This window comes from Pteropus alecto, unplaced genomic scaffold, assembly GCF_000325575.1.
Source record: "Pteropus alecto unplaced genomic scaffold, ASM32557v1 scaffold157, whole genome shotgun sequence".
NCBI classification, from domain to species: Eukaryota; Metazoa; Chordata; class Mammalia; order Chiroptera; family Pteropodidae; genus Pteropus; species Pteropus alecto.
The window spans coordinates 2,258,114-2,279,332 of record NW_006440626.1 but is presented as its reverse complement, the minus strand read 5'-3'; the positions used below and the strand labels follow the sequence as shown (position 1 = coordinate 2,279,332).

Genomic DNA, 21,219 nt, shown 5'->3' with positions numbered 1-21,219 from the left:
ACCAGGTCTAAAGCCATCTATGTCTCTGACTTCCTTTACATTCAGGCTCAGCCCCTCGGACACCGGAATACTAAAGACAGAGGCTCAACACGCATGCACCCGGGTGCAGGACTACGATGCCCGTCTCTTCTCCCTTAGGGACTGCCTGGCCGTGGGAGGGGGGTGGAGGGAGGGAGCTATACTGCAAGCAACGTCCAAGCTGAGTGTGCAAGGACGAGTAGGGAGCCGGCCACATCACAGAGGCGGCGAGGGAAAAGGTTCCAGCAGAGAGAACAGCGCTGGCGAAATGAAGAAGGTGACAGCATGGGGACCTGTGGGCACGTGAGACGGCTGCTGGCCATGGAACATGGAACACAGGATGCAGGGGAATGACTGGAGGCCTAGCCGGGTTGGGAGCAGTGGGGAGGGTGGGAGGTGGGGTCAGACAGCGAGAAATCTCACGGGTCAGGCCTTCATCAAGGGTGCGGTGCTCGGGGACCAGTGGGCTTCAGGAGGGTAAAGCTCCTGGAGCGAAGGTGTGAGAGGGGCCTCCTGAGACTGGGCCCCAGCAGTGGGGATGGAGAGCCGCAGAACAGGAGAAAGGAACGACCCCGTCCTCCAGGCGGCAGGTGGGGGTGGGACAGAGGTAGCAGGATCCCAGCTCCCACTGCACAGGCTGGACCTCTCAGGCTCAGAAAAGAGCAGAACCTTTTCTAGAATCTTCCAGAAGCCGTGTTCCCACCTCCCTCCTCCCAACTGCCAAGCTCTGCCTTGGGAGCTCCGGAAGCCAGACCTATCGTGATGTCCCCTTAGGAATCCAAATCACGTGATCCCCTTTGCACCTACAACACCCTTCACCCAGGCCCCGAGCCCCGTGGCTGGCTGCCTACCTCTCCCTTGCTCTAAGTCTGGCTGTCATCATCCCTCTGGCTGGCCTCTGCCCCGGGCCCTGAGAACCCAGCGTTAGACCAGCCTCGGTTCCAGTCTACTGAGTCGAGTCTGGGCTGGACTTGCAGGCAGTCCCTGCACAGTCGGGGATGGGAGCAGGGACACGGGGATCCGCCTGAAAACCGGGGAGCGTGTGATCACAGGGTGCTGGGAAGGGCTGTTCAGAAAGGTCGCACCAGTTCCTCCTTTGTCCACTGGGTGTCCACAGGCCGGAACTGCCTTTCACAAGGACAATGGAGAATGTTGGCGGCTCTGACTTTATAGCCTACTTATCTTGGCCAACTCCTTTCTGTGAGACACAGTGGCCAAAGGCAACAAGACAGCTGGAGAATTTGGAAGCAGGCCAGTGAGACCTCTGGGACCCCCGGTGGGTGAGCGGGGAAGTGAATGCAGATCTGCAGCTCCTTTGAGCCTCCCAGCTGTTGGCCCCCCATGACAGGGCTAGGCCATCAGGTCAGGGAGACCTACAGGGTACCACAAACCGGTCACCTTACATACACGTTCCACGTTATTCTTTTCACTCTCCTCTTTGGTTGGTGACCACCAGGCCCATCTCACAGACAAATTACCTGATAATAACCAAAGTCCCACGGTGATCCCAGTGGCCCAAGTGAGAATGGAACCGGGTAGGACAGCCACAAAGCTCCCACTCTCCCACCCCGTGCTGCCTCAGATCTAAGGCACCCAGGAAGCAGGAAATTCTCCCTGCCCAGGGCTCACCACCACAAGGGACCTCCAAGGACTCGGGACTCCCCCGGGAACCCTGAGGTTCTGGCTGTCACAATGCAGACTCAATGCACAACAGAGGGAGGGAGGGGCAGCCATCACACACACAGTGTGCTCTCAGGCCTGTGCCCCAGACCACCTGCCCTCCCCTAGCCTGGCCCTCTGTCCACGCGCCCAGGCGGCCTGCCTTGCAGCCGTCCCAGGCCGGTGCAGACCAGAGCCCAGCCCGCTGTGCGCAGACAACATCAACCCCGAATACCTTCCGACTCGGTCCCAACAAGGTGCGGGCCTTTGTCTTCCTATCTACCGCTCTTTCTCCACTGCCTTCCACGGGGTCTGCCCCACGGCAGGCACAAGAGAAAAATATGAAAGGTAAAACCATAAAGTAACAAGAAGAAAATGTAGGTGAATATCTTTGTGACTTAGGGAAAGGCATGACTCTAAACAAAATTTCAACAGTAAAAGTTATAAGGATACACACGTGTGTGTATATAAAAAATTAATTTTATTACATCAAAAATTAAGGCTGTGTTTAGAAATCAATACCAATGACAAAGTTAACAGACAGAGAGCAAATATCATCTCCCAATCTGCTGTATCTAAATTGCCAAGGGAGTAAAATGCCAGGAAGCTCGACACATCAGCATGAAAAAGACAGGCCCTGTGGGAAGACGGGCAAAGGGTAGGAACAGGCGACTTCGGGGAGAAGGAGCAGTGCGGGGGGCTGAGGGCGCAGAGCGAGGTGCCCACACACCTGACCCTTAGGGGAGTGCCCAGGAGAGGCGCAAGGTAGCTCTTCGCCCTTGCAGACGGGCAAACCCTAGAGAGCAGGAAATGCCAAGTGTGGGGCAGAGGTAGGACGAGAGGACACGCTGCTGTGGACGCTGGTGGCAAGCGGACGAGGCAGGTAATTAAGTCATGACCTGCACACACGCCTTAGGACGAGCCAGCGACCTCCCTCCTGAGTTTTATCTCCATGTAAATGTTCGCTTGGGTCACAGGGCACAAGGAGTCTTCTCCCTGGGGAACGCACCAGTGAACGTGGGGGGCGGACCCCAGTGGGCACAGGAGGGAAAGTTCGGGACTCGGTGGAGACGCGCCAACCTGAACAGCGCTCGCGAATAGAGCGCCGTGGAGCAAAAGGAACAGAGTGACAGGGAGCAGCCGGTCCTCGCTGTGAATTTAAAACCGCTGCACATGAAGAACAAGGGCACAGAGTTTACAAGAACGCACGCCAGCGCAAGCCCTAACGTTAGAAAGGGGACAGGGCCTTGGAGAAAGGGAGGAGGAGACGCGTGTCGACAGGAGCCCCATCCTACCTGTCCCCATCTCAGCTCTCTAAGGCTCGGCTCGTCTTCCCCACCGCGGCCGCCCTGACGCCGGCCATCTCTGCCGGGTGGCCCAGGGGAAACACCTGTATCGCCTGCACTTGCAGACAGGCGAGACCAATTCCCCACCACGGGCTCCTGCTGGCTGGTCCACCTGGGGGCCACGAGGGCCCTTCCAAGCACTGCCCCCATGCCCCACAGTCACAGCTTGTGCCACATGGGTAACAAGCGCGCATGTTGGCCTCCCTGCCCCCGTGGACTGGAGGCCTCCTGGCAGCAGGCACCGCATGCTGAGTGTCTTTCATCATCAGCAGCATCATAATACGGCACGTCTATGCTTTGCCAGGCAGTATGCTGACAGCTCTATGTGTCACTTTATTGAATCTTGTTACAATCCTAGACAGTGAGTATTATTAGTGTTCCCATTTTACAGAAAAGGAAACTGAGGTTTGAAGAGGTGAAGTCACCTATGATCATGTAGCCAGAAGGAGGCAGAGCCCATCTTCTAGACCCTTCCTCAGGCCGAGAACAGAGAGGGCATAGGGCAAAGACTTAACAGGTTGGTATCAGGTGATGTGTGTGCTTCCAACCTACCCCACAGGTTCAGGGAAGGCCACAGAGTTCAAGACTAAGGCAACGCATGTCCCCGATCCCACTGTGTGCCAGCGAGGCTCACGCTGGGAATCGCAAACCTGAAAACTACTAGGACCGCTTGTCCAAGACGACCTCAAGTTTATCCTCAGAACGCTCGTGCCCTTTGACCTGCGACGCGGAAGGCCCCAGCCCCCTCTACACCCTGGAGGCACGTCCAAGGGCAAGCTAGCAGTGCCAACCTGAGCAGATAGGAGGAGCCCCTGGCGGTACAAGTCCACGGAGCCAGTCACACGTTTCACCCAAAGCTGACGAAGCACACGAGAGGCTCCAGAATACTCCCAATCAGCTTGAAAGACAATATGAAGGGCGACCCTTTGGGGCTTCCTTAATTCCAGTCCTGCAGATGGCACCAGGAACAGCTACATGAGCTCTTGTCATCTTGTTGGGTCTGTCAGCCTCAGGCCTCCCCGACGAGGCCGCTTCCCCTCTGCCTTCTCTCGTGAGGAGGGCCGCCAAGGTCTGGCCCTGCTCCCGAATAACTGCCCTTGAACAGGTCTGGCCTCCTGCACGTCTGTCCCTGCAGCTCTAGCGTGGAATCAGAGCTGGCGCTGAGGACCGAACGCGCCGGGGCATGGCCGAACTATAGCAGAGCCGGGCCTCTCCCCGGTCAGCACGCTGAGCCCGGCATGGCCATCGCTCGACAAGACCTGGCTGTTTCTTCATCTTGTTCATTCAGAGACAGAATGAAGAGGGAGGGCAGGATTAGATCACCTCTGAGGGCCCTTCTCAGTTCCAGGATCTCTAACTGAACAGTGTGTCAACACCACCACCGGGCTGGCTACCCACGGACACTCGTAACTCAATTTTTGAGGGTCTGGCAACACCCTCTTGTCACTCACAAATACGTAATGAACACCTGTGCCAAGGACTATGCGAGGGACTTGGGATATAACGGTGAACAAACTGTCATGGTCCCTACCTTCGTGGGACTGACTTATGGTGACAAGTTCTGGAAGGAACGCCGGGCGGTCGGGCTGCCTGGGGGAAGTGATACTCGAGGTAAGAACCGAGGGAAACGCCGTGGGGCAGGGCCGCTTTCTGAAGGCTGGAGTTGAGGCGGGAGGCGGAGGCCCCGGGGGCTCCTGGGAGAAGGGCAGCCCTCCTTGGCAGCGCCTGCCACGCATCTAAATGCTTCTGCCTCGCCCTGAAGAACTGCAGCCCTATCCGGGTTCAGACGCTGGTGCCACTGTTCGCTAGCATGTGACTCTGGGCTCAGAGAAGTGAAATAACCTGCTTGGTTACCTAGGGGTAAAGCGGCCTTGCCAGCTCCTACTTCTCAGGCCGGTTGTAAGGATCACCGATGACATCCGCAGGGCCGGAGTCCCAGTGAGTCCCGAGCCCGGGTGGTCTCACAGTGTCACTTCTCACTCTTTCTCAGCCACACACGCATGTGGCACGTGTGGAGACAGGCGAAGGTAGATGAAGCAGGTGGCCTCTCTTCTCGTCGGTGCAGGCTCACTCCTCTCCAACGGCTACTGTTCTAAGTGCCAGATAAAAGGTCATTCCGTTTCTTCCTGGACAGAACTGAGCACTCAGGGTTTTTTGCTGTCAAGCTGATCCTCTGAAGAAAATTTTAATTTTTCTCGTTTGATTTCAGTGATGTCAAAGTAACTCGTTTAAGCTGTGTAAGAGAAAACGCGTTCCTTGCCTACTCAGCAACCAGTAGAATTACATGATTTAGCACTGGAGGGGTCCTGAGTGTTCAGCTGGACTGTGGTGCTGTAGCTCCACTGAGACGTCTGGGGAGGGCATCGTGAAGCTGACGCTGAGGGGCCCAGGCCCGGAGACAGGGCGGAGGAGCTCGTGGTCCTATGCGTGTGTTTGTGTCAGGGGCGTTCACAGGAGTCATGAAGGGGAAACCGGGGATTCTGACACAGGGCTGAGGGCGGGCGGGCTGAGGGCAGTGACCTGGTCACTGGACACCTGTCCTTTGCTGGGCACGGGACTGAAGGGTGAGTGTGTGTGTGCATTTGTGCCTGGGAGACTGAGCTCCAGGCCGAGGTCTTAGGGGCGGGCGATGGTTCTTGGGTGGGGTGCCCACGAACGAGTCACAGGGCATTGCCAGGCCTTAACGACGTTGGAGCAACATGTGACGAGGGCACAGAGTACAGTGAACCTGGCTGACCAGCCTTAAGGAGTTCGGTTCTGTAATAACTATTTAAACATCCTTCCCCTCTCTCTACGTTATTACTTGTTCTGCCTTGGGAGTAAGATCTGAGCAGGTGCCTGGGCCCAAATCCTGCTCCGCCACCTACTCTCTGTGAAGCTGAGCAGTGTCAAGCCCCCAAGCCTCAGTTTCCCCACAATCTCAGAGGGCAGTTGTGAGGCTTGAGAGCAGCCATATAAGCCAGAGCAGGAGTATGGCACAGAGCAGAGTGCGATCATGCTAGCCACGATCAGTTCCTTATTTCTAAACTTTTTGCTGTAGGTTACCATTCCTGCAGAGAAGTACCCAGACTATACGCATACAGCTATGTGCACACAGCTTGATGGCCTCCCAGAGTGTACACAGCCATGCAGGGGATACGGCAAAAAGGCGCACCGCCCACTCCGGCGGGAGGGTCCCCTTCCACATCCTCGGGCATTTGATCTGGACTGTTTAAGTCACTTTGTCTGTTTTAGTATTGCTATATGCCCAAGGCCTTAGAACAGGGCCTGGCACAGAGCAGGTGTGCTATAAATGTTTACCGAATGATTTCTGCTCAGTATTATGGCTATTTACATGCACATTTTAATTTCAAATATTTATAAGCTTCTTCTGAGCAAGGCATGTCTTATTACCAAGCATTAAACCTCATCTTTTCTGATTCACTCATACATTCAATCAGCAATTATTCAGTGTGTCGGGTATACGCAATGTCTCAGACACCCTGGTGAGACTCCATCCTTGTTCTCAGGGAGTTCACAGCCCAAGGAACAACCTGCTGGATGGGCAGGCAGGAAGCTGCCCAAGCCTGCCAGGAGGAGTCAGGGAAGGCTGCCTGGAGGAGGAGCTCCCTGTGAAAGAAACAGAGGTTGGGTTGGAAAAAAGACCACCACTCTCCCAGGCAAGGAGGCAACTCTTTCTGGAGCATGGGGGGTGAGGGGCTCAGCCTGGCTGTAGCCCAGGGCAGAGCCCCTCAGGAAGGGCCAGGCGAGGGCAACCCCTGTCTTAGTCATGCTAAAGAGTGTGATTTTACTTTGAAGGTGATGCAGAAAACTAAAGCTTCCCACTCAGGACAGGGAATCATTCAGGTCTGCTTTTTGGATGGGCTGCCCTGGCTGCAGAGCGGGGAGAACAGACTGAACACAAATGCATGGGGGGGGCCAGTGGCCCAACTTGTGGTCATGGCTCAGCAGATACTAGTTTGCTTGAAAGGACGAGTTACTACTTCTGTTCAGAATCATTAGTGAACTAAGGCAGCCTGCTCGGAGCTACGCCCAGAACAGTGGGATTACAGGGAAGCTGATGCCACAACTTGTGCCCGAGGAGCCCACAGACGAGGGCTTCACGCACACTGCCCCCACGGGGCTGACCCCCACAAACAGGCCATCGCACAGGTCTGTGTGTGTGTGGGAGGGGGCGTGGGGAACAAACAGAACGGATGGCTGCAGTCGAGTGTGAGGCGACATTTATTTTCACACTCCTCGTGCTTCCACTCGCAGAGCTCGCCGGCGACCCTGTGACTGCCCATCACAGCAAACGTTGGCTCTGGGGTCCCAAGACTGTGCACTCATCTCGGGACCCCAGGACTCAGCCCAGGGCCTAGGCCCTGGCAGGTGTGAAATCAGACGCCATGGAACCCATGAACATGGGGCAGCGGCATCGTCTACATAGTTTACCTACAGCACTGGTCTAGAAGGATGGGAAAGTGCACACCATTCCACACGGACGGCCTTCCAGGCAAAACGGCAACGCACGTGGTCCTGTGCTGTCTCCACAGGGCTCACAGTGAGAGGCGCCTGTAGGGAGAACCTTCTCAAAAGGAGATGGTAAAGACTGAGGGTCAAGTGCCAGTTCTTCAGGGCCAACACCCCCAGCACAGTTTACAGCAAGATATTTATGTCCTCAGACGCTCTCATCAAGAGCTCCGTGCATGCAGAGAGCGCAGCACAGGTCGTCAGCCCCACCTGGCTGCACCAGCGAGATGTGAGCTGTAAACGCAGACGCTGCTGATGGCGGAGCAGAAGTCCCGCCTCGGGGACGAGGCAAAGTGAGGGCCCCGTTCCTGAAATTAGCTGTTTGCCTTCCAAGTCTGGTCCCCCAAGAGCTCAGAGATTCGGCAGTAGCCCTCAGGCCCACCAGATCGAACCCAACACCATGTGCCCAGAGCCCACCAGGGGCAGAGGAAGTCAGGCTGTCCTAAGAACTGCTGGTGACACTTGAAAAGCCCCACTGCCTGCAACTAGGCTCTCTCTACACACAAGCCCCCAAGACAAAGACACAGAAGCAGGGCCTGGGAGCGGAGAGTGCAGTGGGAGGGCCCATCGGTTCCCAGAGGAAACCAAAAGACTTGTCAGAAGCGACTGTGCCACCCACGCTCCGACTTGCTGAAGGAGCCGCCACTTGGGGCACAGCCTCCATTCAGCTGTATCCTACCCAATCATGCATGACTTCTCGCCTCCAAAACAGGCCCTGGGCTCCAAAGAGATCAAGGTCCTCAGCCCTCTGCAAGGCCATGCTCGTCCCAACCTCCAGACTTTGTTCCAGCCTGAAACGCGATCTCGTCTCCCTGCTTCCAACTCAAAGCCCAGCCCTACTTACCCCCTATGCCTTCTCTGGTGATGCCAGCCCCTTCTCTGAACTCATGTCACTGAGAGGCACAGCTGTGGCTTGGCCCTACTGCCCTCATACTCCATAGAGGCCACCGGCCTTTCTCCTCCCTGCTACATTATAAACGCTTGCATTGTGGGAATCAGATCGCTCTCTTCTGTTTTCCAAATCTTACTATAGTATTAGGTAACACAGAAAGCGACCCCTCTAAATATTCCTATTTGATATTCTGTCCTTGCGGGTCGTCTCCACCCTCCCCCGCACCCCAAGCTCAGTGCCTGTTCACTCATTCATCCGGCAGACATGTGACTGCTTTCCAAGTACCAAGCCTGTGCATCTTCCTGCCCCTCCCCCGGGAAAGCCCCACTCCCCCCCGTGTACCCCAGCACATCCTACAGCATCTTACAGTGATCTGCCTAGTGTCGGTGTCTTTCGAGGAGGTGACCTCCAAATGTCACAGCCAAAGACTCCCAGAGAGCAGGGCCATGCTCCGCCTGTGCAGGCACACAGCCAGCACACAGACGGTTCTGATGGCTCACTCCAGTTGGCTTTGGGTGGAAAAGAGTACAGTTACGCACAAAAGACTCTTCCACCTTGAGACCATGTGGCTTTCTTTAGATTTGTGCACCCCGTTGAGTGTCACACACACCACGGAGAAGTTGCCTTCCATGGGACAGAGGGAACTTGCAGGCAGCTGGTAGCGAGCACCTGAGTCACTCAGAGCCAGAGGGCCGGCTAGGACTGAGCGATCGCTCCGCCAGTCAGCGAACATCCACAGCAAAGGAGGAGACGACAGCACTGCTGATTGACACAGGCTGTGGGGTTAACTCCAGGGAACGCGTCACAAGACGAGCAGAGCCCGCCTGGAAAATAAACCCACTCGCCTTCGCATTCTTCAGGCAAAAGGCGATGTTCTCGTCTACTGACAGTATTGCGGCCAAGATTTCAGTAAGGAGCCTAAGAGCTTAAATCAGTGACTTGTTAAAGCTACTTGATTTAATATATGCTGACAATATGTACTGGCAACGTTCACCTAGATGTTTTTTTTACCAAGTAGCTGAAGACTTCTGTAATAGCACTGTTTAGCTACTTCATTTTTCCAGAGCAGTTTCTGCCATCCATTGGGTAATTACAATGATGTAAACGCAGTCTGCAGGAACAGATTTTATGTCGTGTGTGTGCGTGTTCTGGCTTGGATACTCACCAGGAAGGCTGTCACCAGCCAAGGGGCATCCTCTCTGCTTTTCAATTTACTCCCAATCCCCCAGAAGCCAGCTGCTTAAGGGTAGGGACTCAGACTGTCACATTCCTTGCTGGAACCTCGGAGGGCCTAGCACACAGCAGGTGTTCAATAAACACATACTTAAAATAAAATGATGTATTCAGCTAAAAATCAGTACTGACCTTTTCCCAATTCAAAGGAAAGAAAAGTATTGGTAGAATTTTGAGCTCCTTGTCCATATTTTCTAAACTTGGTCACCTGTGATCATGTGTCTATTAGACTATAATAGCAGATGGTACTTGATATCAGACAAAATTATATACCCAATCAGCCTAAGTCTATGAAACTACTCCATGCTTGTCCTCCTCTCCTGCACCTGCTCTCTCGAGCCCCTTGTGTCAGGAAAGCGGCCACATGGTGCCACTGTCTACGTTCTCATTTCATCCTGGCAATACAGATGAAGACCCCGAGGTCCAGATCAGCCGAGCAACTTGCCCAAGGTCACGCAGCTAGTAAAGGCACAGCTGGGATCAGAACCCAGATCTTTACAAACGCAAAGCCGGCGCTCTTTCCACCAAGCCCCCAGCTGCTGGGAAAGTTAGAGAGTTTTGCCACAAGAACAAAATTTGATCAAAAATGGACTTTCCTTTAACCAGCAGGCAGGACAGTAAGTGGGGCGCAGGAGGAATGACTACCAAAACCCATGAAACAATCTAATCAGGAAAGGGGTTCCTCGCAGGCACAGACAGGAAGATGCAGTTTGCTCAGCCCTCTGGCCTCTTGCTTGCAATGTCCAGCATGATGTCACATCCATCACCATTGTCCCTTTTTTCTATATAATACCCAAAAGCAAAGCTGCTTCTCAGGCTAAGCCCAGTGATTAGTGTATGTCACTCCAAGTCGCATCAGAGCTAAACATGAAAAAGATCAGAGAATGGACAAATTGACAAGGTCTCTAAAATAGCTCTAACCTCTTTGGGCTTCAGACTTTTCTAGCAAGGTGAGCTCACCACCTTCACTGATAGCCCAGCTGTACCTGCTGCCCACAAATGCCTGGCTGGAAAATTTGGGGGGTTTGTTCATCTCATACTCCCTTATCCCTGCCCCCCCAAAAGTCTATCAGCCTGGTCTCTGCACCGTGGAGGAGAAAACATGGGCATTACCTCCCAGAAACTATCGCTGGACACTTCTACTCCAACGGAATCGTCGTAAGTGACAGACATCTCTCCGAAGGGTGAGGGAGCAGCAGGGGATGCTCAGATTCAGAGGTCAGCGTCAGATGCTCAAAATCCAGGGACAACCCTAAAAAGAAAAACATATCATTGTGGTGTTTAAACTGCCAAGGTAAAAGAGCAAGCCATCTCCATCTTACCACTTCCATTTCCATTACTGCCTTCGTATGGAACAGTCTAAAACGTTTCCCTTCGGTGGGAGAGGCCGATAAACTCCAGATTCTGGGCACGGACACTTATGCGTTTGTTACATGCATGTATTTGTGCCAATACCAAGTAAACCTTCTCAACGTCTTGCTAAAGAGTTCAAAGAGCTTTCTGATGAACGGGTCATGTTCTTAGATCAACAGAATGATGCACTTCCTAAATGTTCTTCATCCCTCAGAGAAGGTGACAGAGAGCATGTGAGAACAGGCAGAGTCCCTGAATCTCCAGGCTCGCCCTGTCCCAACCTGTCCTACCCACCCAGCAGGGCTAGGACCTGGGGTAAGATGTGAGTGGAAATAACCCCACTTCTGACTCCACTCTCCACACGGATTCCAGCACATTCCAACTGTGTCAGGCATTGCCCATCCCACCCTCCAATGACTGACTTGTCTCAGCCACTGAAGCCCCAAATTCAGACCAGTTCATTCTTACACCGTCTGTGTGAGAGCCAGCTAGAAAGAGTAAAGACAAACAAGCTAGATTGGCAATTTCTGAGTGCAGATGCGATGTTCTCGATCCAGTGAGGGTAACAGGGTAGTTATTCCCCTGCAGGAGGAAGAAGTTGAAGGACCCCCGCGAATTCAGAAGCGCAAATCACTTTAACGGAACGACCTGTCCGCAGCCAGATGAGACAACCTGCTTCTTGTTGAAAAGGAGACTCCACCCTCCTTTCCATCACCCTGTGTTCAGATCATGCAGCCAGAGATCCGACTTTCCTAACCACTCTAATGAGTCCCAAGCCACGGCTTAGAGATGGGAGGGAGCAGGTCAGGCGAGGTGGGGCGAGCGATCTATACGTTACACCTATGAGGTGCGAGACTTTCTTCCAGGTACTTTTCCATATGTTATCACATCTAATCCTCACGATTCCCTGTGAGACAGTCTAGAACCATAATAAGGAACACAGGCTCTAGAGTCAGGCTGCCTGGGCTCCAATCCCAAACCCGTGACTCACTGGCTGGGCGACCTAACCCCTCTGTGCCCCAATGGCTTTATCCATGAAAGAGAGACAATAAGGGAACCAGAATTGCTGCAAGGGTCAAATGAAGCAATACGTACAGAAGCTTGGAACAATACATGGCCCATAGTAAGTGCTATGGACCTAGTAAATAATAATAATGCAATTATTAATATATAGTAATTATTAATATCATTACTTTGATCTCTACTTTATCTTGAGAAAACTGATGCTTGGGGAAGTTAAGTAACTTGCCCATGGTCAAATGGTGGAGACCAGCATTCGACACCAACTCTGCCTGTTGGCTATAGTAATGTTCTTTCCGTACCAAGATGTTTTCTAAAAACTATCTCCAGTTTAAATAAATCAGGTATCCTATAGCCTAAGATCTAATTGCTAATTAAAAGGGCTTACTCTGGTGGGATTCAGAGCTTCCAAAGGTGAACACGGCACTGTAACACCGACAAATTCAAAGTAGAGAATGGACTGTGGAACTTCGAAGCCACCTGCTCGCAAGCCGCCCGCGCATTCTTCCCGCCAGCACGCGGGCTGGATCTCTGCTCTGTGGTCACTAGGGCAGCAGGTTATTCTAACCACGGGGCTATCCCAGAGGCCAGACAGGCTACTCCGGCCTGGCCCTGGAGTCACTCACACTTCACAGCACCCCCTTTTTCTGTAGACTTCTGTGCCCTTAGCCAGGGTCCCCCTGGAAGCACGTCGGCCCATGTCTGCTGCAGCAAAAGATCTCCCCAGAGCAGCAGGTCTCTGCTCCAGAATCTTCCAGGGAATCCAGGCTTCTGGCTCAGGCGAATCTCAAAGTGACGCAATCAAGCCACTGGGTGGGCTGCCGGGCCAGCCCCAAGGAGCAGGTGCAGGGAGGAGTGAGCGCCTGCTCTGGACGGAGAAGCAGCTCGACACCCGAAAAGCTCAGGCAGAGGAATTCATTTCTGCCTGGGTTCAGCCGTGGTTTAGACACTAATGGAAGATCAGTTCTGCACAAGATTTATTACGTGCCAAGAAGTGGTTGCCACTGAGCTCGGCATGAAAAGACACAGTAGACTTCTGGGAGCGAGGACCCGAATCACTGAGAAGAGACGCCCTGCCAAGTAACAAGACCGAGACACACTGGAGCGGCAGAGGGCATCGGCCACGAGGCTGCTCTCAGCTGACCGGAGAGAACAAGGAAAAACCAACTTTCCTCGCCCCAGCCACACAGCGGCAACTTGCTATTTCCCTCAGTCCCTCAGTCCCCACAGCTCTATCCTCAGTGACTGCGACATTCCCAAGATCGCAGCTGTACGAGGGCCAAGCTGGCATCCTGTGTAGCCATAGCCCAAGAGTTGATGACTCTAGGAGGCTCGACTATCCTTGTGTGCTATTTAGAGTTCACTGTAAAGCTGAACCAGCTCCCTCGCACGAATCCGCCCGTTTTTGATCCCCACCTCCCCACTTATCCATTCTCCGAGCTGACACATGAACATCATCATTAATCTAAGTAAAACCGAATCAGAAAGGCAAATCTCCTGCAAAACTGTCCAAGGCATTCTGGACTTGACAGAAACGACACTTGGAAGCTCAGTACCATCTCTTCAGTTCTGACTTGGCTGCGGTTCAGAACTGACGACATTTTCCTCCTGAACCCTCGCAGATCTCACACGGGTCGCACTGAACTGCTCATTCTCCTCTAAGAGGTCAGAAACCAGCAGACAGAATCCTACAGAGGAAACTGAGGCAAGGCCTGAAAGAACCAAACAGACAGAGAAAGTGAGAGGAAGAACTGAAGACCGCCTGCCCGACGAGCAGGCGAAATACTGCAGATGGAAGCCTCCGACGCTAGCTCTCGGGCACCATGGGCACCATGACGAGCTAGGTGCCCATGGCAAAGCCACTCAGTTTCCTGAGCCCCCGTTTCCCGAGCTGCACTCCACCAGGTTTCGGTGAGGGTTCAACGAGATGGGGCATGGAGGCCCAAGGAGCCCCGGCTGCAGCCCACGGCAGGCCTCCCTCAGTGGGAGCCTGGTCGTGGCTCCAAGTGTCCTTGCTACCTCCTTCGGAGCCACATGACAATTACAAGGAAGGCAGGCGAAGGGAGGGCCTGGGGGACAAGGGTCTACACACCGAGAAAACCCGACTGTGATTAAAGTGCCGGTCCCCCTGAGGACTCAGCTTTGACATTCACAGAGCAACACCAACCTGGGGGCGTAGGAGTGGGCTTCAGTTCAGGCTGCAGCCGCCCAAGTGAAGTCAGTATACACCCTAGAGCTCCCAAGGCCCCCTGCTTCCTGCCCTGCTCTGGGAGCTCTGCCTTGAGGCCCTGTCCACCTGCCCGTCCCGTCCCAAAGCGTGCTGCACCAACCCCGGAGATCCCGGTCTGTCCCAGCTCCCCCTCCGTCTGATGAACCCCACTATTCCCTTCTCCCCGTCGCTGGCACGCCCACAGTCCGTTCTTGCGGTCCTTCCTGCACCTCCCAGCAATTCTCATTCTCTCCTGTGACATCGATGTCACCGATAAGTGAGCAGCAGCAGCTCCTCTCTCGAGGGTCAGCCTCTCAATAAATTAAGGATGTGAGTATTTTCCTCACAGGATTAGAGACGAGGAATCCAAGTCACCTGGCACACTGCTGACACCTTAAAAGTGGTAGCCACTGCTCTTAAAACCACCTCCCAGCACCAAAAGGGAGGAGCGACGCCAGCGACAGGCTGGACGTGCTTTCTGTTTTCCCACTACTGTTGCTACAAGGTAAGCACTTTCGCCGAGGCTCCCCCACCACCCCGACACTGAGGAGGCCGGTCATCGCCTACCGCCAGGCAGCCTCCTCACGAACCAGACGCTGCGCTAGGGGCTCTGTACAGGCAGGCAGTCCACACGGGTGCTGGCCCTCCGACGAGGGAGGCCCTTCTGTGGGCTGCTACCTGGGGTCCTGGGGCCTTCAGTGAGTGCTACCAACCACTGTATGAAGGGACAATTGGCACTATGCTCCTGTTAAAGCTGGGGAACTGAGGCACAGAAAGGCAAAGGAGCTGGCCCTGACAAAGGCAGGCTGACACCAGCCATGCTCGTGACCGCTGGCCGAGATGCAGTTATCAGCGCCAAAGGCGTGGTGAGCATTTAGCTGGGGGCTCCCCCACGGCATGGCAGTGAGTGGGAACGAGCCTCGGCGCCACTGCTGTGGACTCATTCATCTGTCCCCTCCAAGAGCCCTGTCCTCCCCTGCGAAGCAAGGACGTCACCAGCTCCTTACCTCCCAAGGTACGAAGAGGCTCGGGAAAGTGCAAAGTGACATACGTGAGTCTGTACTGCTCTTTTCAAGGATGGGGACGGAGTCTGGCACTTCTTCAGTAGATTTCAGACTGTCTACCACCCGGCAGTTATCGGGTTGTTTCTTCCTAAAGAAACTGAACCCCAATACTCAAATATAATGCTGAATGAGTTCCATTAACTGAACAAATGCAACACTTAGTGAATGTTCCTGTCGGATGCTTCTCCTGTGCAGGCTGGTTCCCTTTGGAGACCTTAAAATTCCAGTCGCCAGAGGGGCAGGGACGGCATGCTTCAGCCTAGAACCTTGTCTGCCCATCAAGGTGGATAAGCAGCAAGCTCGAGACTCGAAAGCAAGACAAGGCCAAGCAGAAGGATGTACAAATCACCGCCTCTTCCTCCTGCCCTCCTGAAAAACGCATTTGCAGCCCCCCAGGTGTGTCCTGGCACACAGTAGACCCCGGGCCATATTTGCTGAATACACATTCTAAGAAGCACTTGTCAGCAATCCAAGAACCCAGGAATGACTGAGGTAGGGAACATGGTGCCAGATCTCTGGGTTCTGGCAACTTCCGCCACCGAAGTATATAAACACCAGGGAGTCAGAGTCACTACTAAAATGGTGCGCTGAGTCTCAGAGGTTAGGGGAGGTTGACCTTGGCCCATGCTGGGAGCCAGTATAACCACCTTCTTCCCCCGTGGGCCTGATAACCAGTACCAGGCGAACAAAAGGTACAAATTACATAAGTACATCTAGCTCCCTCTCAATGCCCTTAATTTATTCCAAAAAAGAAAAAACAGAACAGGTCATTGGGCCAAAAGACTACACTATAAAGCAAGGACATTCTGAGTGAAGGCACCATGCCGCTTGCGTCTCGAGAGCAAGCGGAGAGCAAGCCGTCTAGTCCTCTGCACCCGCACAAGGCACCCAGCAGCGAGGGTCCTCACGGCCCCACATACAATGCTGGCGCAGTTGTGCGCTGCCCCGCAGGCCTCAGAGTGAGCACACACGGGACCTCAGGTTAGTTTCTTCTTCATTACCGGGTGGGAAAGTCTTCATTAATTGGGAAATGACTTTAATCTCGGCTAAGTTACTGTGTGGCCTGGAGTGAGAGGAGGATCATTCCTTAAGTGGGGACTTATTTATTTACCCATTCATTCTACAAACACATGTCTGAATACCTACTATGTGCCGGGCACTCTTCTAAGTCCCAGGAGTGGGGCAGTGAACAAGACAGACATGGTCCCTGCAGGTCTGGAGCTGACATCCTAATAGGGCAGACTGACACACACTGGTGGGAGAACGGGAGGCTGGTGCTAGGGACCCCAGATGGATGGCAAGTGGGCATGTGAAGGACAGGGGAGGGGCCTGTCCAGCAGAGGGAGAGTGACAACAAAGGTCCCAGAGGCGTGCTGGGCCCATCCTGACAGCACTGATAGCGTCGTGGCAACTCAGATTCTTGTATCTGCACTACTGGTTGGAAAATTCAAGCCTCAAGTACTTGTAAGATGTGCTATTAAGACCAAGCACGTGCATGTATACTTGTCCTTAAGCAGTGTGACATGCCTCTCAATATGTGATAGATTTAACAACAGAAAACACCTAGCCTTCGACCCAATGATTTCTTCTAAAACTTTATCCTACAGACAAACTCACCCAAGAGTCAAATGGTAGGTATTCTCAGTGGCAACAAAATATCAACACTGAGAACCACCTCACTGTCCATCAAGAATAAAAAATGCCAGTGCCAGTCGGCCTCCGGAGAGGAACGCAGGCAGCCAGAGGAGGAGGGTGGGGAGAACTGTGTGTGCAGACATGAAAAGATGTACCCACACATCGGTGAAAACGGGGGCGCAGCACGGTAGGCAGTCTGATCCCGCTGCTATTAAAAAACAATTAAATGCCCACAAAAGCCTGCCAGTGCACAGAAGGTCCCAGTGGGTCTCACGCTTCCTCGGGGTGGGGGGCCGTGGGGGTACGGAAAGGACCTTGGCATTTCACCTCGTAACCCTCTCAACTATTTGAAAATTTTGATTATTGGCATATATTTTGAGAAGATAAAAATTAGTTAATAAGAATGCCACACTTCGTCTCATTAACGGGGTCCCTCTGCGCCACGCGACTGCACCGCAGCTTGGAGAGGGAGGGCGTCTGCGCGCGCGCCTCCAGGACACAGCGCAGCCCTCCGCTGCACCTGCCTGCCTGCCGGAGGCGTGCAGACCCGCCGGCGCCTCTTCCTCACGTGACCGCTCTCGTCACCCAGCGCTGCCCCGGCCCTGCAGTCTGTTCTCAACAGTGACCCTTTCAAAACTCAGGTCAGACCACGTCGCCCCACCTCACGCCAAGTAAAAGCCCCCGAGTGCGCACCTCCGCCCTGCTCGCCTCCCACGGGCCGCCCTCTCCCCTGCTCCCCTGGCTCCAGCCACGAGACCTCTGCCGATTGTCGCACTGCCAGGCACAGCCATACTAGCTCTTTGGCCTCCCGGAACTGTCTTCCTCCAGAGAGCCCATGGCAAGAAGCTGGCCTCCTTCTGCCACTCAGGCAGGTCCCCTCCGACCCGTCCCCCAGCCCTCTCGGCACTCCCGGGCCCCTTCTCTGCTTTTTCTTTCTCTCCCAAGCACGCACTTCCTTCCCACAGGCGCGTCATTTACTTAGTTGTGCTGTTCACTGTCGGCCTCCCCCGCCAGAGTGTAAGCTCGGGAGGGCGGGGGTTTTGTCTGCTGTGTTCGCTGCTACAGTACCACATCCAGCGTCTGACATGCTGCAGTTACTAAAACCTTAGTGGATGAATTTAGGAGAAAAGACTGGGTAATTTTGATTTATACAGACTAAAGATCTACAGATGAAAAGTAATCGGAGCATTTACGTGAAGATGTTTTAACTCGACTGGTTAGAATTCTTTTACGAACACTACTTCACACGTTAAACTAAACTGCACGTGGGTTTGGCAACCATCCTGAGGACGTGTGGCTCAGTCCCCAGCTGCCTATCAGCAGCCACACAGGAAGCCCGACCACCGCTAGGGCCCACAGGCTCCTGGGTGCCCTCTGCCTCCAGCCTCAGCGCCAGGTACGCCCATCAGTCCCCTGTGAGAAAGGACAGGTCTGCTGCTAAGCCTCAAGCCGTCTCCCACATGGCGGGGACTCAGAGAGTAAGGCCTGCGGGTAATCCACTGCTTCGTACCATCGGCAAAGCAGGAACACTTTTATTTTTTAAATAGCTCAGATATCTGGCACAGCCTATTTTGTTTCCAGTGATTTCATCTGGAAAAGTGCACAGTCCTCAAAGGAAGAGATAGAGATCAGCAAATAAAGTGACTTATGTCTCTGGAACATGTAGTGCGTTTGCTTCACCAATGGAAAACAGCTCAGGCGTGGTGAGATGCTGGGCTTTGCAGGCTGCCCCGCTGGAGGGGAGCACGAGCCTACAGCTGGGTGAGCCCCAGGCCCCAGCCGGACGGGACCAGTCCTCAGAAGCACCCACTGCCACCGGGTGGGCAGTGCAGGCCAGACACACTCAAAGGTGCTTCCAGAGATTAAAAACAGTCACATCTCTCGGCAGACGGAGCGTGGGGTCGCCATGGAGACCATCTCCTGAAACTGCTGCCGGACTCCTGGGCACTTCACGGTGCAGAACAACACACGGCTGCAAACTGAAGAGCTGGTGAGAGAGGGGACGCTAGGGACCCTATCAGGACAGAGCCATGTCACTGAAAACAAACTGGCTCACTCTTAAACATCACAGTTCAAAAGAAAAAAGAGTGGGGGGAAAACACATCTCACTTTGTTTCAGCCAACACTACAGAGCAGCCCTCTTCCTCCCACGGGAAAAAATCATGTTGGGGAAGGTTTAAAAAAAAAAAACAAATTCCCCTAAACAGACCAACCCCGGGAAGCTATTCCACAGCGCCCGACACAGAGGCACTGTGGTTGGGCACAGCATCGGTCTGAAGCGGGCATGTTCCCGCTCAGGCGTCACACGCAGCTTCCTCTGCTTTGCCCTTTCGACGCGCCCCAGATGGCTGAGCCCACATCAGTTTGGAGTCCAAACATCTATTCTTTTGAGTCACAGAGGCTGACAAAATGAATGAGGGCTCCTCCTGGCCGGGCTCTGTCCCACCAGCCTTCGTTCTCGCTACTCAGCCCCTTCTCCTGTCACCTCCGGTGGGTCCTCGCTGCGATGACAGCAAAGGCGCCGCCCGCGGTCTGCTTTTCCCGCTGCACAATAAGCATGTCCCCGTTGTCTCTTGTCTCCCTGTCGCTCCTAATAGCTGTGTCACATCACTACTCAGGGGCTGGGGTCTTTCCCATTCACACCTCCCTGTCGCTCCTAATAGCTGTGTCACATCACTACTGCGTCAGACCTCAGGGGCTGGGGTCTTTCCCATTCACACCCATGGTTGAGGGACTGTCACAGCACACACGGCTTCCCACTTCTGTCCCGTTCCCTTGTCGGGGGCTCAAGGAATCATGGAATCCAAAGACCGTTCATGAACCACTCCATACCATTTAAAAAGCAAGATTTCAACCTGACATCCTCAATCTGCATTTAAGGGACAGTTTACACAACCATGAGAAAGGAGAGAAACACACCTGGGAGGCAGAGGAGAAAAATGACCCCGAAAACACACATCGGCAGAAAAATGTTGCTGCCTTTGGGGGTCCTGTTTGTTTCACACAATGAATCAGAATATTTCAGGTGAAATAGCACCTGTAATATTACATGTAAATAAGAAATGGGCAGAAAAGGGGAAAAAAAAGAATGAGGTCCCATGAAAAAGCAGACTGCAGCTGTAGTGGGGACAAGTGAGCCTCATCATAGCATCTGATTTCTCCCTTGGTAGCTACTGGAATCAGGTTGGTTGTTTTTGTTTGTTTTAAGAAACTTCAAATGAATAAACATTTACGCAATTTTAAATATGAAACTCCTTTAATGTGTAAATTTTCAGAGTGTTCAGACTCACTCCAGATTCAACAGTGCGTGGATAGTAGTTATTAATACATGGGTAACCTGGACTAACGTCCCTTCCATTCAGTGGGATGGTGTGACTGTCTACACACAATTACTTCCCCCGAGGGGCAAGAGTGATGGCAGTGATGGTGGCAGTTAATCAGCCTGGCTTAAGGAATCACTGGGAATGCTAGGAATGCCAATTTTTAAAGAAAAATACACACAGATATTCACACACTCCAAACAAAAAACTAATAAAGCTACATTAAATAAACTTTAACTTTTGATGTTTCAGAAGTCATTTTTCACTCTTACAAGGGGCTCTCAGGGCCCAAATTTGGAAGTTTGGTCCCAAATTTCCCATTAAACAGATATGGGACCTTGGGCATCTTTTCAGTATCCTGCTACCTTTACTCGGAAAGAAGAGTGTGGTATTAAACAAACGCAGATTTTTCTGAGCTTAAAATGTTTTAAAAGAGCCTCCTACTGGCAAGAGATTGTGGGAGAACTTGAGAGGATTCAAGCCAAGTAACTATAAGCACTGTGCATTTGCTCATGGCTGCAAAGGGCTTTCCTCCTCCATCAGACCTGAGCCTTACAGCCGCCCTGTGACCCCAAAGTCTAGGCTTGAACTCATTCTCAGAGGCTCCCCATCAATGTAATGCCCGTGCTTCCTGAGCACGTCCACATCACAGAAGTTACACATAGTGTCGGTGACACAGGATGTCACCTGTGTTACAAGTCCTGCACATACAAATCCCACGGTATAAAGGGAAAGTCGACAGCAACTAACGTGCATTATACGAAACAAGTGAAAAGACGTATGACTGTCAGTAATCACGGCCTCGTGCATTGTGACAGGCACTCTGACCCTGGGTCCCAGGGCTTCTCACTGAAGACCCCCTGTCAATGGCTGCTGGGAAGTCAGGCATGGGAACAACACTGGGGGTTCAGTGAGTTGTGAAGTATCAAGTGCACCTGCAAATGGCTTAATCCTGCCT

The 21,219-nt window shown here is 53.2% G+C and overlaps 1 protein-coding gene across 1 annotated transcript in view; it reads right to left on the bottom strand.

The window, feature by feature from the left end:
* Positions 1-21,219, bottom strand: part of PACSIN2 (protein kinase C and casein kinase substrate in neurons 2) — a 65,940-nt gene that overhangs the window by 21,024 nt on the left and 23,697 nt on the right. Inside the window, exon 2 of the mRNA XM_006917348.3 lies at positions 10,774-10,912. Within this exon, the coding sequence (XP_006917410.1) occupies positions 10,774-10,833 (60 nt within the window). The 5' untranslated portion in view covers positions 10,834-10,912. The remainder of the gene's footprint in view (positions 1-10,773; positions 10,913-21,219) is intronic.